We start from the raw sequence: 20,378 nt of genomic DNA on the forward strand, positions 1-20,378 counted from the left end.
CATTTAAAATAAATTTAAATTATGACTAGTAACAATTGGATTGAAGAAATGGGAGTTTTTCCTAGTAAGAATTCAATTGCAGATATCCAGAATGTTCTTAGATATCAAGAATGTAATTGTGGATATCTGAAATTGAAAGCCCAATACACATGAATGGCAAAAGTGACGTAATTTGTCCTAGGAAGAATGCCATTGTGGATATCTGAAATGACAATTGTGGATAGGAAGAATGTCATTGTGGATATCTGAAATGTTCTTTTTGACTAGGAAGAATTGAATTACAGATATCTGCAATACATATTCAGTCTAGCTATTAAATGTTAAAACGGCCACTTATACTTTTTAAAGGAAAACACCACCGCATTTCCATACTGAACTATGTTCTGCTCTGATGTTAGACGAGGTGATACATACCTCCCTCTCCTCTGTGCGTGCACTCAATGGCTCTTGCGCGCACTCCGCGCAGCGCTAATTTGCTAGCATGTAGCTTGTCCTTAGGATCCAAAGGGGGGTGAAGTTAGAAGCGACCAAGCACTTCCACGTTGTCCCTATTTAAATACGGTTACGTGAGTAGTTACACGACCCAAGTTTGGTTACACAAAATGAAACATGCCAGTTTTTCTAAGCGGATAACAAGGATAACTATATAGTATGGCGGAATAACAACTGGAAGCACTGCGACGTCGGCGCAGTAATATCATCACTCAAAACATGACGGGACTATATACCTTCTGCTTGTTTTCACAACCCTGTACGATGCACGTTATAACCATGATGTTTGATTGTTCACAAACTATCTTACTACAACCTGATGCTTCCTCAACTGTGCACAAACTACTACAGGTAGTGCAGGCGACGGCGTGCAGGTCACGTAGGTTCTATTGACGGAAGTAAGAGGGGGAGCGGAGTGATGATATTACTGCGCCGACGTCGAAGTGCTTCCAGTTGTTATTCCGCCATACTATATAGTTATCCTTGTTATCCGCTTAGAAAAATTGGCATGTTTCATTTTGTGTAACCAAACTTGGGTCGTGTAACTACTCACGTAACCGTATTTAAATAGGGACAACGTGGAAGTGCTTGGTCGCTTCTAACTTCACCCCCCTTTGGATCCTAAGGAATATACTGGGACAAGCTACATGCTAGCAAATTAGCGCTGCGCGGAGTGCGCGCAAGAGCCATTGAGTGCACGCACAGAGGAGAGGGAGGTATGTATCACCTCGTCTAACATCAGAGCATAACATAGTTCAGTATGGAAATGCGGTGGTGTTTTCCTTTAAGGATTTTTAGATATCTTAAATTTAATTTTGACTAGTACAATCAAAGTTGTAGATATCTTAAAATATCATTTTTACTAGTAAGAATGTATTGTGGATATCTTTAATTACCATTTAATGCTATTATGGATATCTAAAATATAATTACTGATAGCAGTGTGGTTCGATTAAATGTTAAAACGGCTTGCCATAAAAGCCTGCAGGCCTGGAGTCAACATTACCAACTGCTCCCCTCTGGAGGGCGTTATAGGACTGTATACCAAAATAACAAAAAACACAAATGTTTTATTCCATAGGCCACACACCAGGAATATCATCCTCTACATATACACTCAACAAAAATATAAACGCAACACTTTTGTTTTTGCTCCCATTTTTCATGAGATGGACTTAAAGATCTAAAATTCATTCCAGATTTCATTCCATCCCACCTCACAGGTGTGCCACATCAAGATGCTGATCTGACATCATGATTAGTGCACAGGTGTGCCTTAGACTGTCCACAATAAAAGGCCACCCTGAAATGTGCAGTTTTGTCTCACAGCAAAATGCCACAGATGCCACAAGCATTGAGGGAGCGTGCAATTGGCATGCTGACAGCAGGAATGTTAACCAGATCTGTTGCTCGTGCATTGAATGTTCATTTCTCCACCATAAGCCGTCTCCAAAGGCGTTTCAGAGAATATGGCAGTACATCCAACCGGCCTCACAACCGCAGACCACGTGTAACCACACCAGCCCAGGACCTCCACATCCAGCAGGTTCACCTCCAAGATCGTCTGAGACCAGCCACTCAGACAGCTGCTGAAACAATTGGTTTGCATAACCAAACAATTTCTGCACAAACTGTCAGAAACCGTCTCAGGGAAGCTCAACTGCATGCTCGTCGTCCTCATCGGGGTCTTGGCCTGACTCCAGCTCGTCGCCGTAACAGACTTGAGTGGGCAAATGCTCACATTCGATGGCGTCTGGCACGTTGGAGAGGTGTTCTCTTCACGGATGAATCACGGTTTACATTGTTCAGGGCAGATGGCAGACAGCGTGTGTGGCGTCGTGTGGGTGAGCACTTTGCTGATGTCAATGTTGTGGATCGAGTGGCCCATGGTGGTGGTGGGGTTATGGTATGGGCAGGCATCTGTTATGGACGAAGAACACAGGTGCATTTTATTGATGGCATTTTGAATGCACAGAGATACCGTGATGAGATCCTGAGGCCCATTGTTGTGCCATACATCCATGAACATCACCTCATGTTTCAGCAAGATAATGCACGACCCCATGTTGCAAGGATCTGTACACAATTCTTGGAAGCTGAAAATGTCCCAGTTCTTGCATGGCCAGCATACTCACCGGACATGTCACCCATTGAGCATGTTTGGGATGTGCTTGACCGGCGTATACGACAGCGTGTACCAGTTCCCACTAATATCCAGCAACTTCGCACAGCCATTGAAGAGGAGTGGACCAACATTCCACAGGCCACAATTGACAATCTGATCAACTCTATGCGAAGAAGATGTGTTGCACTGCATGAGGCAAATGGTGGTCACACCAGATACTGACTGGTTCTGAGTCCCCAGACCCCCAATAAAGCAAAAAACTGCACATTTCAGAGTGGCCTTTTATTGTGGACAGTCTAAGGCACACCTGTGCACTAATCATGATGTCAGATCAGCATCTTGGCACACCTGTGAGGTGGGATGGATTATCTCAGCAAAGCAGAAGTGCTCACTATCACACATGTAGACTGATTTGTGAACAATGTTTGAGAGAAATGGTAATATTGTGTATCTGGAATGAATTTTAGATCTTCAAGTCCATCTCATGAAAAATGGGAGCAAAAACAAAAGTGTTGCGTTTATTTTTGTTGAGTGTATATATATATATATATATATGGTAATGCATTTAAAATATTATAATATATAATAAAATATAATATATTTAAAAGTAAAATTTCTTGTATGTCCTCACCATGGTGTGATGGTGGGTACATCTTCTGATTAAATCAGCTCAGCCTTTTTGAGCATGTGAGGTCACTTTTTTTGAAATTTCAAATCGTCCAATCAGAGAAGAGGAGGCGTTCACTCCCGGCAATTTCAAAACCGGATACGCGAGCTCATTTGTTATGGAGCAAACGTTACTTTAACGTGTTCTGAACTACCGCAACACGTCCAGCTATCCTTTTAATAGCCACATTTATCTGGTCAAGACAAGAAACCGAAATCTGATAGATATGGAAGAAGGAGAAAAGACCGTGTCGGTACTTTCCAGAAAAGGTTAGCGAGTTTTAATGTTGTATTGAAGCTGATTATGTTTGTTAGCGATAGCATTTGTTAGCGTCCCCTTGGCTTGGCTAGCTAACCGCTAACGCTAGCTCTCAGATAGTAAACCTTAGCGTTAGCCTTAATGTTACGTGTTAATAACTGTAAAAATATATTCTTATCTAGGTAAATACATTGACGCCATGGTACTGGTTTTAGTAGCGTTATACTTATGTCTTAGAAACACAAAGGAGCAAAATGTCCAAAATATATTTATCTGATCATAGACAAAGAATAGCAGCACACTATCAGTTGTTGGCAGTTTTTGTTAAAATAATATTTATTTAAACGAGTAATCAATCATAACTGTTGCAGATCAACTGTCAGATTATCTAATCGATTATGTAATCGTAGTGGTCAGTGCCTTTTCCAATGCAAGCTACGTGTATCACCAATCTGCAGCAAGTGTCTGCTAAATTAGTCACGCATTTGAAATGCATATTCTGTTTATTAGAGCTCAGCAGACTTCTTAGAGAAACTGTATTAGCTTATTGTCTTTGCTGCATCCAGTATGAGGAATTTAACTGTAGTGTTGGGTCATAAACACACTATTTAAAAATGATGTGAATGTTTTAGTTTGTAAGTCAACTGAACGAGCTCTTCCAAGTATTTTTAATGTGGATTTTTGCACCTACACTGGATATGTATACAGATATTTATTAAGTTCTTCATGTGTGTCTCAATATTAGGCCTACTTTATTTTAGTTCAAACACCAAGCATAAATCTTTAAAATGGAATTTACAGTTGAGTTTAATTAAAAAAAAAAAAAGAACTGATGCTGACTTGTGTATTTTATTTCTCACAGAGCTGCGTAAGCAGAAGTTGATGGAATACTTGGCAGGAAAAGGAAAGCTGAAACAGCCCTACCCTAAGTAAGAAAAAAAACATGACAACTCTTTAACAGTCTGTTTAATCAAATGTTGTTGTTTGTATTTTATTATATTGTTAACATCTAGGATAAATTAATGAACTCACTTTGACCCATCAGGCCAACCCTCCATGACGACTGTCAGATTAAGAAATCTGTGGCGTCTTCACTAAAGGTGGGTGTGACTGTGTGTGTGTGTGTGTGTGTATTTATTTATTTATTTTGTCAGAGGGATAACAGGGCTCTCCCCATTTAAAGTCATTCCATTCATCACCAACAAATCAGAATGCCAAAATGAACTCAAGTGTGCCTAAACAACTGCCTAAACTGAAGCACTTTAAAAGATGATACTGTGCTGAGTTGGCATAATATTTCAACCGCATTATCATTTGTGTCTCATGTTTCCCATTTATGCTTTTGTTGTGACAGGTTGTTCAGGGAAAAGAGAACAGGGCTCCATCTGATGGAATAAGAAAAAATCCAACTCTGGTTGCTCAATCCACAAAATACACTTCCAGAGAAGCATTTGGTGTTCGTGACAAAGTTAATGTAAAAGCCGGCACCCTGTCTAGATGGAAAAATTCTGCTCGTCCATCTGCAACTATTGAACCAGCACAGCAAAAACGTAATCAAAACCCTGTGCTGACAAGAACGTACAATGTGTCCTCCAGATTTGATCCGAACGCAGCCAGGCCTCTGAAAAAGCAGCCAAATACAGGAATACCATCCTCTGTCAAAGTCGTCTCCAATTCAGCTCATACAGGTGTAACAAAACTGAGCAGCAAATTCAGCAGTGGCTCAAATGCTCCTTGGCCATGTCCAACAAAGACTGACAGTGTCAGGATGAGTCTCGGCCCCATGGTCAAAACAAAAACAGGACTTATTCCTGCAATGACTCATCCAACAAACAGTCGAATCCAAAACTTACCAAACACCTGTGCCACAGCAGCTGGTCCCACCACCACCACTTCTTCTGTGGCTAGCAAGGTGCGGTCTCGTACCTTGTCATCAGTTCCTGTTTCCCAGAGGTCTGCCATGGCTCAGAGTAAAACAATACCTTCCACTGCACTAAACAACCATGAAAGGGCAAGAGCTGGGATTAAAGTTAGAAATCAGAGCAAATGTAACTCTGAACTACTTTTGGGTAAAAATTCTCAGCCATCTTGTAACACTCAAATATCAAGTGGACTGAAATCAATGCCCACCACCTCCAAGTGCACAAGTGCCCCTATGAAGCCAGAGGGGAGAGTATGGGCAGCAGGTCAGCAAGCAGACACGTCCACAAAGCAGAGATCTGACTGTGAGGGCCAGAAAAATGGCCAACCATGCAAACTCCCCTCCCGAACATCCTCTGTGCCAACGAGCAGGTGCAGCTCCAGGTCACTCAGCGGGTTTACACGAGTTCCTGTGGCTGAGCAGCGAGGGAAAACCAAGACATGTAAAGAGACGGACGGCAAAAGGGGACAGAAATCAAAAAATGCCCCTCCAACTCAAATGGGTATAAAAAGAACGAGCGCTCCAGTGATGTGCCAGACAGTGCCACGGGCCGGGAGCACCATCAACCATACCGGTCAGGCTGCAAACACGAAAACACCAAAGGCCCCAGTCAGGGTCATACCCCAGACTGAGGGAAAGAAACTTACTGCTGCCCAGGAGGAAAGAATGTAAGTAGAAGAGTACAACTACAATACCGAAACAATCTTGTTTCTTAAGTTTGAGGGATAAACTTCTGTTTTTCTACTACCTTTTTGTTGTATTTGGAGCAAGAAAGATTTACTCAAAGAATAAGACAATCAGACCAAGCATTTAATGCCAAGTTTAATTGCTTTAAAGATAGGGTGACAGCAAAATATTTGCCAACAACTTTGTGAGTGTTTGAATAAAAGGTTTACTTAAACAGGATTCTGTCTGTACACGTCCAACATCTAACCAGATAATGTTACCATGCTTCATTCTGCTTGGCAGGGATTACATCCATGTGGGTGGACAGGGAATGGTTTCAGTAATTCCACTAATGATAGGCAATGGTGCTGTCAGGAAATTACTAACAGGACATAATTATTAGTTATTAGTATCACCCCATAGCCATTCACAATCTGATATTTAGAATTTCTTTGTTCAGGATGTCCAAATTGTTTTTTGTCTCCCGACCCAATCTGAGCGAGTGATAATTCAGATTTGATTGATGATGATAATGCACACACATATTACCGTGGTCTATGGATCCTGTGTTTCAGACAGAACAGTTCAGTGTATTTGTCATACTTTGATCCTTTTTGTTTGTTAAATTAATTGTTGGACATAAAATATATGCAGACCTGGACACAAAGGCCTGAAGTGCCATCAAAAAGTGCACTGGCTGGTTCAACCTTCCTCTACACTTGTTACCTGTGTCTCTCTGCTGTACTGTCCAATAAAGTGAAAAAAAATAAATAAAAGGATTTCAAATGTTGACTTTTAACTTTGCCCTCTGCTCTACTGTTTGGTGTGAAGGAAAAAACTACAGGAATGGCGGGAAGCAAAGGGAATTTCCTACAAGCGTCCCCCAATGCCGGTGAAACCTCAGGTCAGGCGCACCGTGGCGGTACCCCAGCCTTTCTGGGACATCATGAATCAGGAAGAAGAGGCCCATTCCCTCATCTCTGCCGTGGACAGATCCCTGGCTGACTGCATCAAATTGCTTGAAGAGGTACAAGTCATAGAGTGACGAATTTCTTTCCTTTCTTTATGTGGTGGACATTGTCTGACGGGTTCTGTATAATCAGAGGGGGATTAAATCAATTTTAGATGGGAAGGGGGGGGGTGAAGTGGTCATAATTGTCAGATTGTTTGTCGACGGCCACTTAAATACAACATGAGAGGGGTGTGGGGGCACGGGGTTTCAGATGACGGTTGGTCATGCACACGCACTACGGTTGGAGCGTACTGATGTCCCTTCTTCTACTGTGTGAGTTTGACTGGAGACTTCCTTGCACCCACAGGGTTGCCCTTCAGGCCAGGTGAAGGAGGTTCTCTCACGGCTGCCAGCAGTGTCCAAGAAATTTGCCAAATACTGGATATGTCAGGCCCGCCTGATGGAGCAAGAGGGCAACCTGGATGTCCTGCCCTTGTTTGAAGAAGCTGTTGGTGTTGTGTTGGAGGTAAGTCATCCATGATCTTCAACTGCAGAAATATGTTGATGTTTACAGACTGTCACGTTCTTAGCGAGCAGACCTGGGGCCCGTTTCACAAAGCAGGTTCAACAAACTCTGAACCTAACCCTGAACTCTGAGTTGACCAACTCTGAGATGGGCAACTCTGAGTTTTCGGTTTCAGAACAGCGGTTTTGAATTAGTTCAGTCAACTCTGAGTATGTAAACTCTGAGTTACGTGCCTGCCGACTCTATAAAGCCATCATCAATGGAGCTCCGATACTACGATTCACCATGGCAACGGGGAGAGCGTTATTAGATATTACCGAGTGTTTATGTAGAAAACGAGCTCATCCAGAGAAAGCGGAGCAACGTAACTGCAGCAAAGTAGCGATAGTTGGCATGGCAGACAATTACTGCCCAATCTAATGTGTATAACTGAATGAAACAGTCGATTGATCTAAAGGTAATAAGTCTTTATTTTCAGACTTGCACAGCGACACTGTGGTGTAATGGTTAGCAACACCGCCCACGGCGCAAGTGACAGGGGTTCAACTCCTGTAGTTCACAAAGTAGAGCACTGAATAAATTATCATTTTCATTGGGTGTAATCCCCCCAGGCACAGAAAGAAAGTGACGTCAGTTGAAAATTAAGCATAAGAATATTGCGCAACTACGTTGACTAAGGCATATGATTTTAATCATATTTCACATATTAAACAGTAAATATAAGCAGATATTTCAACACAGAAATGTACTAAAACATTTCATAAATCTCCTGTTCGCAAAAAAGCTAGCTCCACAAAGAATCTGGTTGCGGATTATGTCGGCGATATGAAATGTTGAAAATGTCGGAGAATATTGTTTAGATAATATCTAATGTGATTGGAAGGAAAGGTAATCAAAATCCTCTCCCGACGCAAAGCTGCTAGAATCACTTTTATTTCCATATCGATTAGCTTGACGATGAAAGGACGGCACAATTTTTCAGAGTTGGTTCAGATTCCGGAAAAAGGCGGAGACATGTAGGGAGAAACTAAGGGTTTGTTGAAGCAAACCTGCTAGCGAGCAGGTTAGGTTCACGGAGTATGTTACCCGGGTAACTGACTCAGATTTATGCTGAACTGGCTTTGTGAAACCGAAAAACCAGAGTTTCCCTCATCTCAGGGTTAACTAACTCAAGGTTTTCACTAAACCTGCTTTGTGAAACGGACCCCTGGATTCAGGCAGTATTGCGTTTAAATTTGCATCCATGAGACAGTTCTTCCGTGAGACAAATCTTCCGTTTATGTTTAGTTCATCCAGTCGAGTTTTTCTTTTTCTTATATATTTACAAAGATTATTTTGGTCAGTATTATGAACTAAAGTTTCATATCAGCACTTGTTTAATTAAACTTGTTTTATTGAAATTTTTGCTTTGTAATCATGCGCAACAGAAAATGAAAACATCCAATATAGTGACCCTGAAATTATTGAACGGCTTCAACACAACATTAGCATTTTACTCGACCTCTCAGTGCCTGACAGCTCAGGCTTCATCATTGACCGGCCAGAGCTGCAGAATATTCGGCTGTGTAAACTGCCGTTCAGGGACCTGTTCTATAAAGCTGCCAGTTGCAGAGAGTGACACATGACCGTTTGCTTTTTTGGCACCATTTCATTGCTGTGAGCCTGCCCCAAAAGACAAAGAGAAAATATCACACAGACAACTTTAAAATCCTTTTGTATTTCAATATGTGGAGTAAAACTGTGGAACAGACTAGCGGAGGAGCTCAGACAATGTCCAACCATGAGCAAATACAAACAGCGGTCCAAACAGATGGTATTTACACGGTACAGGGAAGAAGAGGGGTATGACAAACACTAGGGTTCTCACATTTTGCCGTACTTGTCATTTATTTTATTTATTTTGACACAAGTAGTTATGGTGTTGTTGTTTGTTTGTTGAAAGTATAAAAAAACAGGATACACAGGAAGTAGGATAACCTATAGTACTAGGTACTAAGTGGAGAAGGGGTAGGAATTAATAAGCTAAATGCTTCTTCCTACTGCTTTTCAAACATACAAAGGCTTTTAGCGACTAGTGCTTCAACTGTAATGTATTATTCACGTTTGAAATAAAGCATTCATTCATTCATTATTTGGGATTTTTCCAACATTATAACAGTGAAATACATTCAGTGAAGGATACCAAAATACAAAAGAAGAAACGTTTGCATGTTGACTTTATTTTTTATTTATTTTGAACAACCCCCCGCCTCCCGCCGCACAAAAAGAAAACAAACAAACAAAGCATGAAACCGACAACCAAAAACCCCACATACATTAGTATAAATGAATACATCAGTCACGGTTGTAGCCAGCTTGTATTGTTATTTAGTTTGAGTTTAACACAAATAGTTATGGAAGGGTGGACAGCGTGTCCATATACAGTGTGTCAGAAAGTTATTTACAAATTCTGAATTTGTAAATAATGGAATAAATGGGTTTATGCGATATTCCATTTTTGGGTAAATGACACCAATATTTTATCAATATACAAGTCCTTAAAACTGTGTATATCTGGAGGAAGGGAATATGTGATTAGAGTAAATTGGTGCCTGAATTAACCCAAACCTTTTCCTACACTATAGCCAGATTCTGAGAGGATGATACTGCAGGATTAAAATTATGGTATGCAATGGAAGAGCTGAACCAAGTAAAGCCTGTAGTGAGGTTTTACCACAGTGTGGAGATTCAATAAACAAAGCCATGCTGGAGTCTCTGTAGATGGAGCACTTAGCCAATAATAGAGCTGGATATTTTGAAGGGCTAAGCCTCCTGATTGCTTTGTTCTTTGTAATAAATCTTTAAAATGCATTTTTTTTCCCCTCTTACCCCACATGCTCAGTTGATCGAATCTAGATTTGAATTTTTTTCGATTTGGTGTACTGAAGACACTCTTCTTTTATATGCTTCAGCTGTCTTTAATTTCAGTGTCGGGTAGGTTCCTTTTTTGAAGCCCTCAGTTTTTTTATTTTTGTATTTTTTTCCCAACCCATCTGTGCATTTTCTTTTATATTGTTGCGTCTTTTCTCTTTTGTTGTATTTCATGTCCTATATTCTTCTCCCTGCTTCTGTTAAATAGCTGTGCTTCTACTTTATTTTAGCCGGTAGACGAGCTGCGCGTGGTGGTTTTTGAGATACTGAAGAAAAAAGACGAGATCCAAGGTAATTTAACCTGCATGCCATGTTTGTAACCATTATGGTTTTACACCATTAAGATGTCTTATATGATGAACTGTGTTGCTAGGAAGCTAGCTAACAATGCCTTGTCCTTTTTTTTTTTTACTAGCAACACATTAAGTGAATTATTTGCTGTTTTCATTGTTTTGTAGGTGCCATAAATCATGCTACATTTGTCTTTAGTGTTTTCAAGTCAAAGCCTGCATGTAGGCCATTTGCAGCACCCAGTTTTTGCTACCTCTGTCTCTTATTTGTTTGCATCTCCACAGGTCTTATCTGGGAGGTCCCTCTATTTTATATATTTTGGTTCCACTCTGGTGCCCCCTGGTCTTACATTAATTCAACACAGTGCTGTTGTTGATCAGATTGGTTATTTATTTTTACTTCTACATGTGTGAATGAGCATCTGTTTGCTCACACAATTGCCACTTTGAGATCATAACATGTCAATGTTTACAGCTTATTGGCCAAAAGATCAATTCATGCAGCTCTCAGGTTTAATTTATTTTGTAATTACTGGCATTAACTTCATGTATGCATGTTCTTTCAGCTCCCGCTGTGAATGAGGAGGAGGATGAACAATTTTCAACCAGTGACGAGACTCCAGAGAGTATCAACAACACAGTGATGACTCCGAAGCCTGTCAGAGCTCTCATTTGTGGAGAGAAAGGAGACTCGTCTGTAGTAAAGTACAAGATTACAGCAACTCCTGGGTACGGTTGAGTCGTCATCGCAACTTCCAGTAACTATTGTCTTTTGCATGCGGACCAGTTTAAAATGTTGAGTCAGAAAGTGATGAAATAAGCTTGGATCAAATTAGGGATGAGCAATGGCCGTTAATCACAAATTAATTACAAAAGCTAATATGAGTACAGTTCAACGTGTAAAACATAAATGTTTGTCGCTGTGAGTGGCACCTTATTGTCACAACATCGACATGTGAAAAGAAGCACCACATCCCTTTTCCTTCCTGCCATCCTCTCACGTTTGATGTGGAAGCGACCGCGCCGCTGGGCGATACGTTCTGATGTCACATTGTCGTCCACAGCCACAACGGCCAGCTACACGCCTGGCCTGTTATGGCACAAACATTATCAACAGCCATGTTTGTTTGCCATTAACTTAACCCTCGACCTGCAGGTTCATATCTTTAAGCGTAGCATTAGTTAGTTGCAATTTTACATCTTCTGCATGGTTGAGCTTATAATAATAATAATAATATATGAAAATAGAACAAAGGAGGAGTGCCTGTCTGTGGGTGTGAAGTGCGATTTTCTCAACAACCATTTATCTGATGGACCCAAGGAAGTGGAGTGTTGAGTGTGAGGTCTTGATATCGTTGTATTGTTTACTTTCACACCGCCCAACAGCATGCAGGCTACAACTCACTAAAGAAGCACGGTGCTGAGTGAAGTTGTGTGGATGAGCCGTTCTTGAGAAAGCTGCAAGCAACAATACAGGCAAATCACTGCACTAGTAGCTACTAATGATTGTTTGGAGATAGGCAGTATAGAGCGTGTTTGGATGAAGTTGTTAATGCCGTCTGCTAAAACATGTTGCCTTGTCCGACAGATACATTCCCATATCAAAAGGGAGGCCGGGATTTGGTATTTGCCCGTCTAATGGGACATGTGCAGGACTTTGTTGTGAAATGCTCTAGCCATCCAACGCCCTATTTTCAAATAACATGAGTACAGGAATTAGATTTTCAGTCCGGTAGTACAAATGGTAGGATCAACGAGTTTCCCATCCTGGTGAGTCTGTAGTAGGTTTAACAGATCCAGTAGACGGACGGTCTGTGTGAGAAACATGTGAGTGTGAGAAACATGTCTTTCACTTCCTGAAATAGGGAGTAAAAGACATGTCTCATCTTTCTTCTGCTTATCCCACAGATTTTTGTCTGCGGGGTCAATATATATATATATATATATAGGGAGTAATATATATATGAAATAGGGAGTAAAAGACATGTCTCATCTTTCTTCTGCTTATATATATACAGGTCATGTAAGTTTGACTTAGCTGCAATTAGGCACATTGACCAGACACGGTCCAGCCAGATACGAGGTTTCACCGAGTCTTGTTTACAAACTGAGCAGCTGAAACATCTATCCTGTGTGAAATATATATATATATATATATATACTACCTGTCACCAATTTAAGTGCCTCTGATCAACCCCAAAGAAAGTTCAGCTGTTCTAGGCTTTTTCTGACATTTTTGTAGCCACATCTTCCAACACAAGCCATGGTCCGCAGAGAGCTTCCAAAGCATCAGAGGGATCTCATTATTCAAAGATATCAGTCAGGTGAAGGCTACAAAATAATTTTCAAGGATTTAAAAATATACCATGGAGCACAGTGAAGACCATCATCATCAAGTGGAGAAAATATGGCACAACAGTGACATTACCAAGAACAGGACGTCCATCCAAAATTGATGATAAGACGAGAAGAAAACTAGTCAGGGAGGCTGCCGAGAGGCCGACAGCAACACTGAAGGAGCTCTGGCCTAGTACTGGCTGTGTAGTACATGTGACAACAATCTCCCGTCTTCTTCATTTGTCTGGGCTATATCTTACAAAGAAAAACATCCAAGCTCGGCTTAATTTAGCAAAAAGACATCTGAAATCTCCCAAACACATGTGGGGGAAAATGTGTTGGTCTGATGAAACCACGGTTGAACTTTTTGGACATAATTCCAAAAGGTATATTTGGCGCAAAAACAACACTGCTCATCACCAAAAGCACACCATACCTACAGTGAAGCATGGTGGTGGCAGCATCATGCTTTGGGGCTGTTTTTCTTCAGCTGGAACTGGTGCCTTAGTCAGGGTGGAGGGAATTATGAACAGTTCCGAATACCAGTCATTATTGGCACAAAACCTTCGGCCTTCTGTTAGAAAGCTGAAGATGAAGAGGAACTTCATCTTTCAGCACGACAATGACCCAAAGCACACATCTAAATCAACAAAAAGAATGTCTTCACCGGAATAAGATCGAGGCTTTGGAATGGCCCAGCCAGAGTCCAGACCTGAATCCCATCGAACATCTGTGAGGTGATCTGAAGAGGGCTGTGCACAGGAGATGCCCTCGCAATCTGTCAGATTTGGAGCAGTTTTGCAAAGAAGAGTGGGCAAATATTGCCACATCAAGATGTGCCACGCTGATAGGCTCCTACCCAAAAAGACTGAGTGCTGTAATAAAAGCCAAAGGTGCTGCAACAAAGTATTAGTTTAAGAGTGTGCATATTTATGCAACCAGGTTATTTTAAGTTTTTTATTTTATATTTTTCCCCTTTAAAGGTTTCAGTTCATTTTTCAATGGCATTGTACAGGTTATAGGTCACATTAAAGGTGTAAAAAGTTTTGAAATGATTTGTCTTGCTGTAATTTCTTTACATCATGAAAACCTGGCAGTTGAATAGGGACAGACTTTTTATATCCACTGTATATTTATTCTAATATTAGGAGAAAAGAATGTAGGCACAGTCACCAGAGTTCGTGAGTGATATGTAGGCCCGCCACAATAACGCTATATATACTGTATATACGCTATAATAACGACTTATCGACCTTTGAACTGGCAGTACTCAAACTGAGTCACAATTATTTCTTGGAGGGATGATAAAGTTGAAAATTCTGAGTTTGTTTTCTTTCCCTTCAGTGGCATTGCAAGCCAACAGAAGGACCCGGCGAGGGTCAACGGCCAGGAGGTTCGCTTCTTCACTCCAGTTAGACGCTCGGTGCGAATCGAGAGATCCTCCCTCCGATACCCCGTGTCCCTCCAGGACCACGACCTCTGCGTGGCGTCCTACAATGACCTGATCTCTGAGGAGGATAACGAGAGAAGTGAAACGCAGGACGGGGAAACCAGCTCGCCTGCTATCAACACACCGATGTACGTCTACAGACAGAACGAAGCTCTCAAGGACAAAGTGTTCGTCCAGCTCGTATATGATGACGGTGTTTAGCAAATGAAATGTGTGTGCTTTCTTTGGTGTTGTCAGATCTCACCCTGTCACTTGAAAGAAGGTGAGTTGTGTCCTTGTAAATACAGAACCTGACGTTGTAGACAATAAAATGCCTTTTATAAAGTAAGGTATCTCTTACACTTGCTTATGGAGACGTTATTGGGTATATCATCATTTTGGTGCCATTATTCTTTTGTATAATTTGGTGTATATATAAAATAAAATAAATGGCTGTTACTATCTATATACTGTACCTTGTGCTTTATTAACTGTTGTGTGGCATGTGGCTTCCCCTGCACATCAGCTGTATCTCTCTCACACACACACACGGAAATGCAGAGCCAGATTTGTCGAAGGATTAGTTGTGGCACCTTATTTCTTAAGTCAACAACCAAAACCGAGTACATGACGTAATGGCATTTTGTTTTAAAAAGCTTTCACCCACACACAACACACACAGACATACCCCCTAAATGATGTCATTATCCAGTTAATTGACACTGAAAGACATTGTGGAAGTTAAACAATAATAATGTTTCAACTAAAGAAATGAGGTAAGAGATGGTATTGACAGTTCACCACAAAAATCAGAAAAGCATAGTTTTTCCTCTTGCCTGCAGTACTAATTATCAATCTAGATTGTTTGGTGTGCGTTGGCTTCACTGCCTTCTATGACACGTAATGGGACTATATGACGCTTGGCTTGTGGTGCTGAAACTAAAAGCCCATTTCCAGAAGTCATGATTGTATCTGTTTATTCTTCATACCATCATCACGGTTCACTGCTTCCCGGTTTCTGCTGTGCAGCTTGGACGCTATCAAACCGGGAGAGTTGCGTGTTTTTTTGGCGCACGCCTCCGACGCGTCATTGAGCGCTTCTGCTACTTAAAGGCTTCCCCCGTAGCTGCGGTCCGAAGGATCCGACCGCACCTCCTCCTCCGTGGTCCACAGGCTTCACAACAACCCCCACGCTTCAGTAAGTAACTTCTGCCTTATTTCCAGCACACGGTCGCTTCGCATGCCTCTCCCTGCAGGCTGGTACCCAGGCTTCACATACAGTGAGTGGATGCGCAGCTTCTCGAAAAAATTGCGCGCATGTCACGTTTGATCCTGCAGAGTTATTGTTCTGCAGGAGAGGTTTTTTTCCGCCCGTTGCCAGAAACCCGCCAAAATAGCTGGTAAAAAAACGTACCTGTGTTTCTAAGTCAAACACGGTGGCAGTGCAGGAGGAGACGCCTTGAGAGAAATTGCAAAAAAAAAAAAAAAAATTCAAGACATTCATTCAAATTCTTACTTAAATTATTACCTCACTGTACTTAAAGTGCAGAAAATGGCCAGAACATATTGTAACTAAATACATTTACTACCAAAGTGTAGCCCACTTTGACACTGTTTCAGAGGGAAATATTGTATTTCACTATAGGTATTTTCCAAATTAAGATGTTACATACAAAACACGAGAACTTTGTAAAAAAATCACTTAATCCTCCTCTTAAAAAAATAATTGAAATACATATATCAGTAAGAGGGGACAACAACTTACCAATGCCGTAAGTCGAATAATCGTTTGCAAATGTGTGATACATATAATGGAATAAAACATATCTGGAATGTAGTGGACTTGTATAAAAGAGTGTAAAATATTAGGCAAATATACTTAAATAAACATCAACTCTTGACTCGCACAATGGCAGGAATTTTAATTTAACCCACATTCATGTCCTAACTTTAACTTGGATAGATCATTTTGCACAGATTAAGTGCATGGATGCTTTCATTCATCAAGTACAGTGATCAGTAACTGTATGTTTCGCAATCCAGGCGCTGCAGTCGGTGTGATAGATTGCATCATATTGAAGAGTCAACAGTTCAGCTGCAGTATCCTGAATATGCTTCCAAGGGAGTTTTAGGGAGTCACATTTTAAGACACATCTTTGGAAACCAGTCTGGTGTGTAAACATGCATACGACTCAAATGTAGTTAGAAAGGAGGTCATACCACTGCAGAAGGTGTTAATGGAAGACAATCTCACATTCATGCAGTCAAGGCTGATGAGTCGGAAACGTCACAGAGCCAGGTCAGTTTTTTTCAGTATTCAAATGGGAGACTTGGGTTGCTTAAAAAGTATCCTGTATTTCTGGTAACGGCAGCAGCCCCTGAGTGTTGTGAACAGCGGGACAACGGTTATTCGCTTGCCGGCTCACATTACCCCAATCTCGGAAAGGGAGGCATGACTGGAGGAGGGGTATTCAGACAGTTGCGATCTGACACTTAATGCTACACACTGTGTTCCTCTCTAATCAGCTGCTTTTCTCTCCTTCCTCTCATGTTAGAACACCACTGAAGAGACATGAGCGAGATTAGGCCGCGTCGTCTGAGCGAGATTAGGCCGTGTCGTCTGAGGGAGATTGGGCCGCGTCGTCTGGCGGACAAAATAGGCCATTATGCCACAATCAAGGATCTCAAGGAGGGGCCGAAGCTGTGTGCTGTCGATTCTCAAAAAAAAAACGGTAAAACTATTTTCTCACGATCACCACTATTTCAGAACGGCAGATGAACTCTTCTGCAAAGTTATCAATTTCATGAGTCAGTAACTACATTGTGATTGTGCATTAAAAAGTCTTGTATATCAGAGGTTTTCATTTAATCTGGTTTTGAATTATTGTGGATTTTTATGGACAATTTATTGCAGCAGACAAAAACTGAATCCTTTGTCTTGCTTCTGTCTTTAGCACCTTTGACGTACATATGGACATGTGTGGATGAAAATAACAAGAAAAACCAGATGGCTTTCGTTTTCAAGCATGGAGATATTGACTATACCCTGGCAAATAAAATAGGCAGCCTGCAGGTAAATAATAATAATCTTTTAATTATATACACACGTGGATGTCATATCCACGTGGAATCCACTCAACACCGCCGGTGAATCAAAGCATACTGGACTCACATCACACACGTATTTTCTATCTTCCCAGTTGGAGAGGAAGGATCGCCCGTCCAGTCCGTGTCATTGGTTTGAGAAAACTGACCCAAAAGGTGGGAGACATTACACCCTCCAATCTGTGGTCGACCAACGATACCTTGCAACAGAATGGTGTAACGAAAAAAAGATTTTCTGCCTCCGCGACACCTGCCCTGTTCAGGTCACGGACGAATGAGGTACGTTTTCATTATTCTGATTTATTTTTTGTATTGTACTTATTTTTGAATCCCCTTTTGCATGTTCTGAACATGTTCCCACAGAACTTATCACTTCTCTTCTTTTATGCTTTTGGCAGTCTGTAGAAGCTTCTGAACACATTTCCCCATAGTTTGGCAGCATGATGATGGCAGAGAGTGTATGGTTGCATCACATGCTCCATAGTCCTTAAAGTTGCCAGTGACACTGAGGCAGCCTCTCTCCTCTCTTCCTCCTCCAACCAACACTGTCATGTCTCTATTTATGTATTCCTAAAACTGGCCTTCACTTACCTTCTCTGTTTGTTCATCAGGCCACCTGCTCATCGTCACCATCCTCCTCAGAAATCAAGATCTATCTGCTGAGGTCGACGTGTAGTCCTCTGGACCGGGGAGTCAGCGGGGCAACTTCAATTTTCATTCTTGGGTAGCGATACGTGTCATCTTGTTAAACTTAATTAAAGGGATACATTCGCAATTAAGAATTGTACCTCCATACAGTTGGGGAGCCTTGGAAAAGTTATCCTGATTTTTAATCTTAAATAATTGTGTGGTTCAAGCTCCAATAACACCTGATCTCCATCTTGCTCTACTGTAATATGAGTCAATCTGCCTTTTTGAGGAACTTTTCCTGCTGTTAAATGTTTGTAACTCATGTTTGATCCCTACGTTATCCGCAGGCTTATTTTCTTCCTGAGACTTAGACGATATTACACAACTGCTTACAAATACTGCAGTTCTCCGCAGGACTTTTGAACTGATCTTTTTGTGTAAAATTGGTAGCGTTTCCCTTTATGTGAAAGTGTTCCTCATATGCCTTTGATGTATTGGTATTTAAGGAAGAAGGAGGTTATCACCGATACTGGACGTCCGTGAAGCACGTTTTTCCACCCAAAGTTCTTTTGTTGACTGAGATCCACATCGATCTCCTTGAAATAGACTGGAGTTGACACAACAAGATTCATGATCCAGTGATCCACTGATTAGCAGTAAACAAAAACCAGACCAGTTTACTGGCCTGATCCAGACCATTCTTACTTAGTCGCTATCCTTCATTAAGAATGTATGTATTATATATATATTTTTTAAAGGTTTTTATACTAATAATAACTGTAACTGTGAATACATCTTTTAATAAACAGTTGTTTATCTTGAAGGTGTCCTGAGTCTCTCATGTGATGATGTTCATAATTATCCCGATGATGGAAATTCACCACAATCACACTTATTGACAGTGTTTTTTATATTTTTTTGATCAGAATCAGTGATAACATCCTATGCCATGCCCCCCTATCCTAACTGCCTTGTGGAGAGCTCACATGTAACTAATAAGTATCTGCTCCAAGGTAATATATAATCAATAATATGCTCTTCGATCAAATGTATGTGCAACCCAGATGTCTCCCAAAACCCGAGACTTGTGGAGCAAAATGCAGCATTCAGTGTTTTACACTGAGAGAAAAGCAGGGGGTGGACAAAATACCTGATATTTCTTATTGCGTAAATCAACAACTCCTCATGTCTGAAGGAGGGTGTGTCACTTTTGATTTTCTCTGAACACCAGACACAAACATGTGAGAGTCACTCACGGCCTCCCACACAGCTACTGTGAGCGCCGGGATCAAAGCTCACTTCCAGAAACCTGCAAATGACTGGAAGCACAAACTACGTCAATAACTGTCATGGCTGATCATCACATCTGAGAAGCATTACACCCTAAATGGTCAAATTGACCAAAAATGCAACCTCAGTATAATAGAATTGAAATGAGGCGGAGACAAGTGAATTAGGATCATAGATGGTATGTGATGATAAAGTCTTGACAGAAAGTGTTTGGCGCTTAGACTCCAGGAAGATGTGTAGCCAAGAGGTGTCTGCCCTGAGCAAATCCCCCTGTGGAGTCCAGACCCCGCTGCCGGCTGATGCTTGGAAACTTTTAGGCCGCTGAAACGAGGAAGCTGATGATTCTGCACGGACTGGGCGTCGATGTGGAGGGAACATACCAAAGGCAGGGAGAGTCTGGATGGAAAGAAGCAGAATGTAGATGGTATTAGATTAGGTTTAACAGCGGATTGGAGCAGCTGCTAGTATGAATGAGAGCCCAGACAAAGCCAGCAAGGAAGTTATGAGTGAGCATTTGTGAGAATAAGTGAAGGGCAGGCTTATGAGAAACTACATAGATAATTACAGGCCTAAGCATGCAAAAACACAGCCTTCCTGACTTAATTCTAGGTTACTACAAGTACCAGATATATGACATGCTTAAAGCTTTGTTCTTATTGTTCTGGTAAATTGAAGGCAGTTGATCCTAATTAGCAACACCCCGCCAATCCTCGTAAAAGGGCATGAGGCTGCAGGCCCCGGCTCTGAGGCCACAGTGCTAACTGCTACACCATCGTCTCG

General features: G+C 41.3%; 1 protein-coding gene and 1 long non-coding RNA gene across 3 annotated transcripts; both read left to right on the plus strand.

Annotated features, from left to right (window-relative positions):
* Positions 1 to 3,412: 3,412 nt before the first annotated feature.
* On the plus strand, positions 3,413 to 15,029 carry ckap2l (cytoskeleton associated protein 2-like). Of its 2 annotated transcripts, none has more exons than XM_084025477.1 (9): positions 3,413 to 3,553; positions 4,405 to 4,471; positions 4,588 to 4,642; positions 4,897 to 6,131; positions 6,961 to 7,156; positions 7,449 to 7,607; positions 10,748 to 10,808; positions 11,374 to 11,536; positions 14,489 to 15,029. In XM_084025477.1, the coding sequence occupies exons 1-9, from the start codon at positions 3,511 to 3,513 to the stop codon at positions 14,793 to 14,795; spliced, it is 2,286 nt and encodes a 761-aa protein (XP_083881603.1). In that variant the 5' UTR covers positions 3,413 to 3,510; the 3' UTR covers positions 14,796 to 15,029. The 2 variants fall into 2 exon arrangements, with proteins under 2 accessions (XP_083881603.1, XP_083881604.1); XM_084025478.1 differs by having other exon boundaries at positions 4,906 to 6,131.
* Positions 15,030 to 15,694: 665 nt separating this feature from the next.
* On the plus strand, positions 15,695 to 19,131 carry LOC311022996. Its single transcript, XR_014598170.1, has 5 exons — positions 15,695 to 15,771; positions 17,129 to 17,305; positions 17,528 to 17,646; positions 17,774 to 17,957; positions 18,290 to 19,131. It is a non-coding gene; the product is annotated as an uncharacterized lncRNA (long non-coding RNA).
* The last annotated feature ends 1,247 nt before the right edge of the window (positions 19,132 to 20,378 follow it).

Source organism: Eutrigla gurnardus (genome assembly GCF_963514095.1).
Source record: "Eutrigla gurnardus genome assembly, chromosome: 13".
Classification (NCBI taxonomy): Eukaryota; Metazoa; Chordata; class Actinopteri; order Perciformes; family Triglidae; genus Eutrigla; species Eutrigla gurnardus.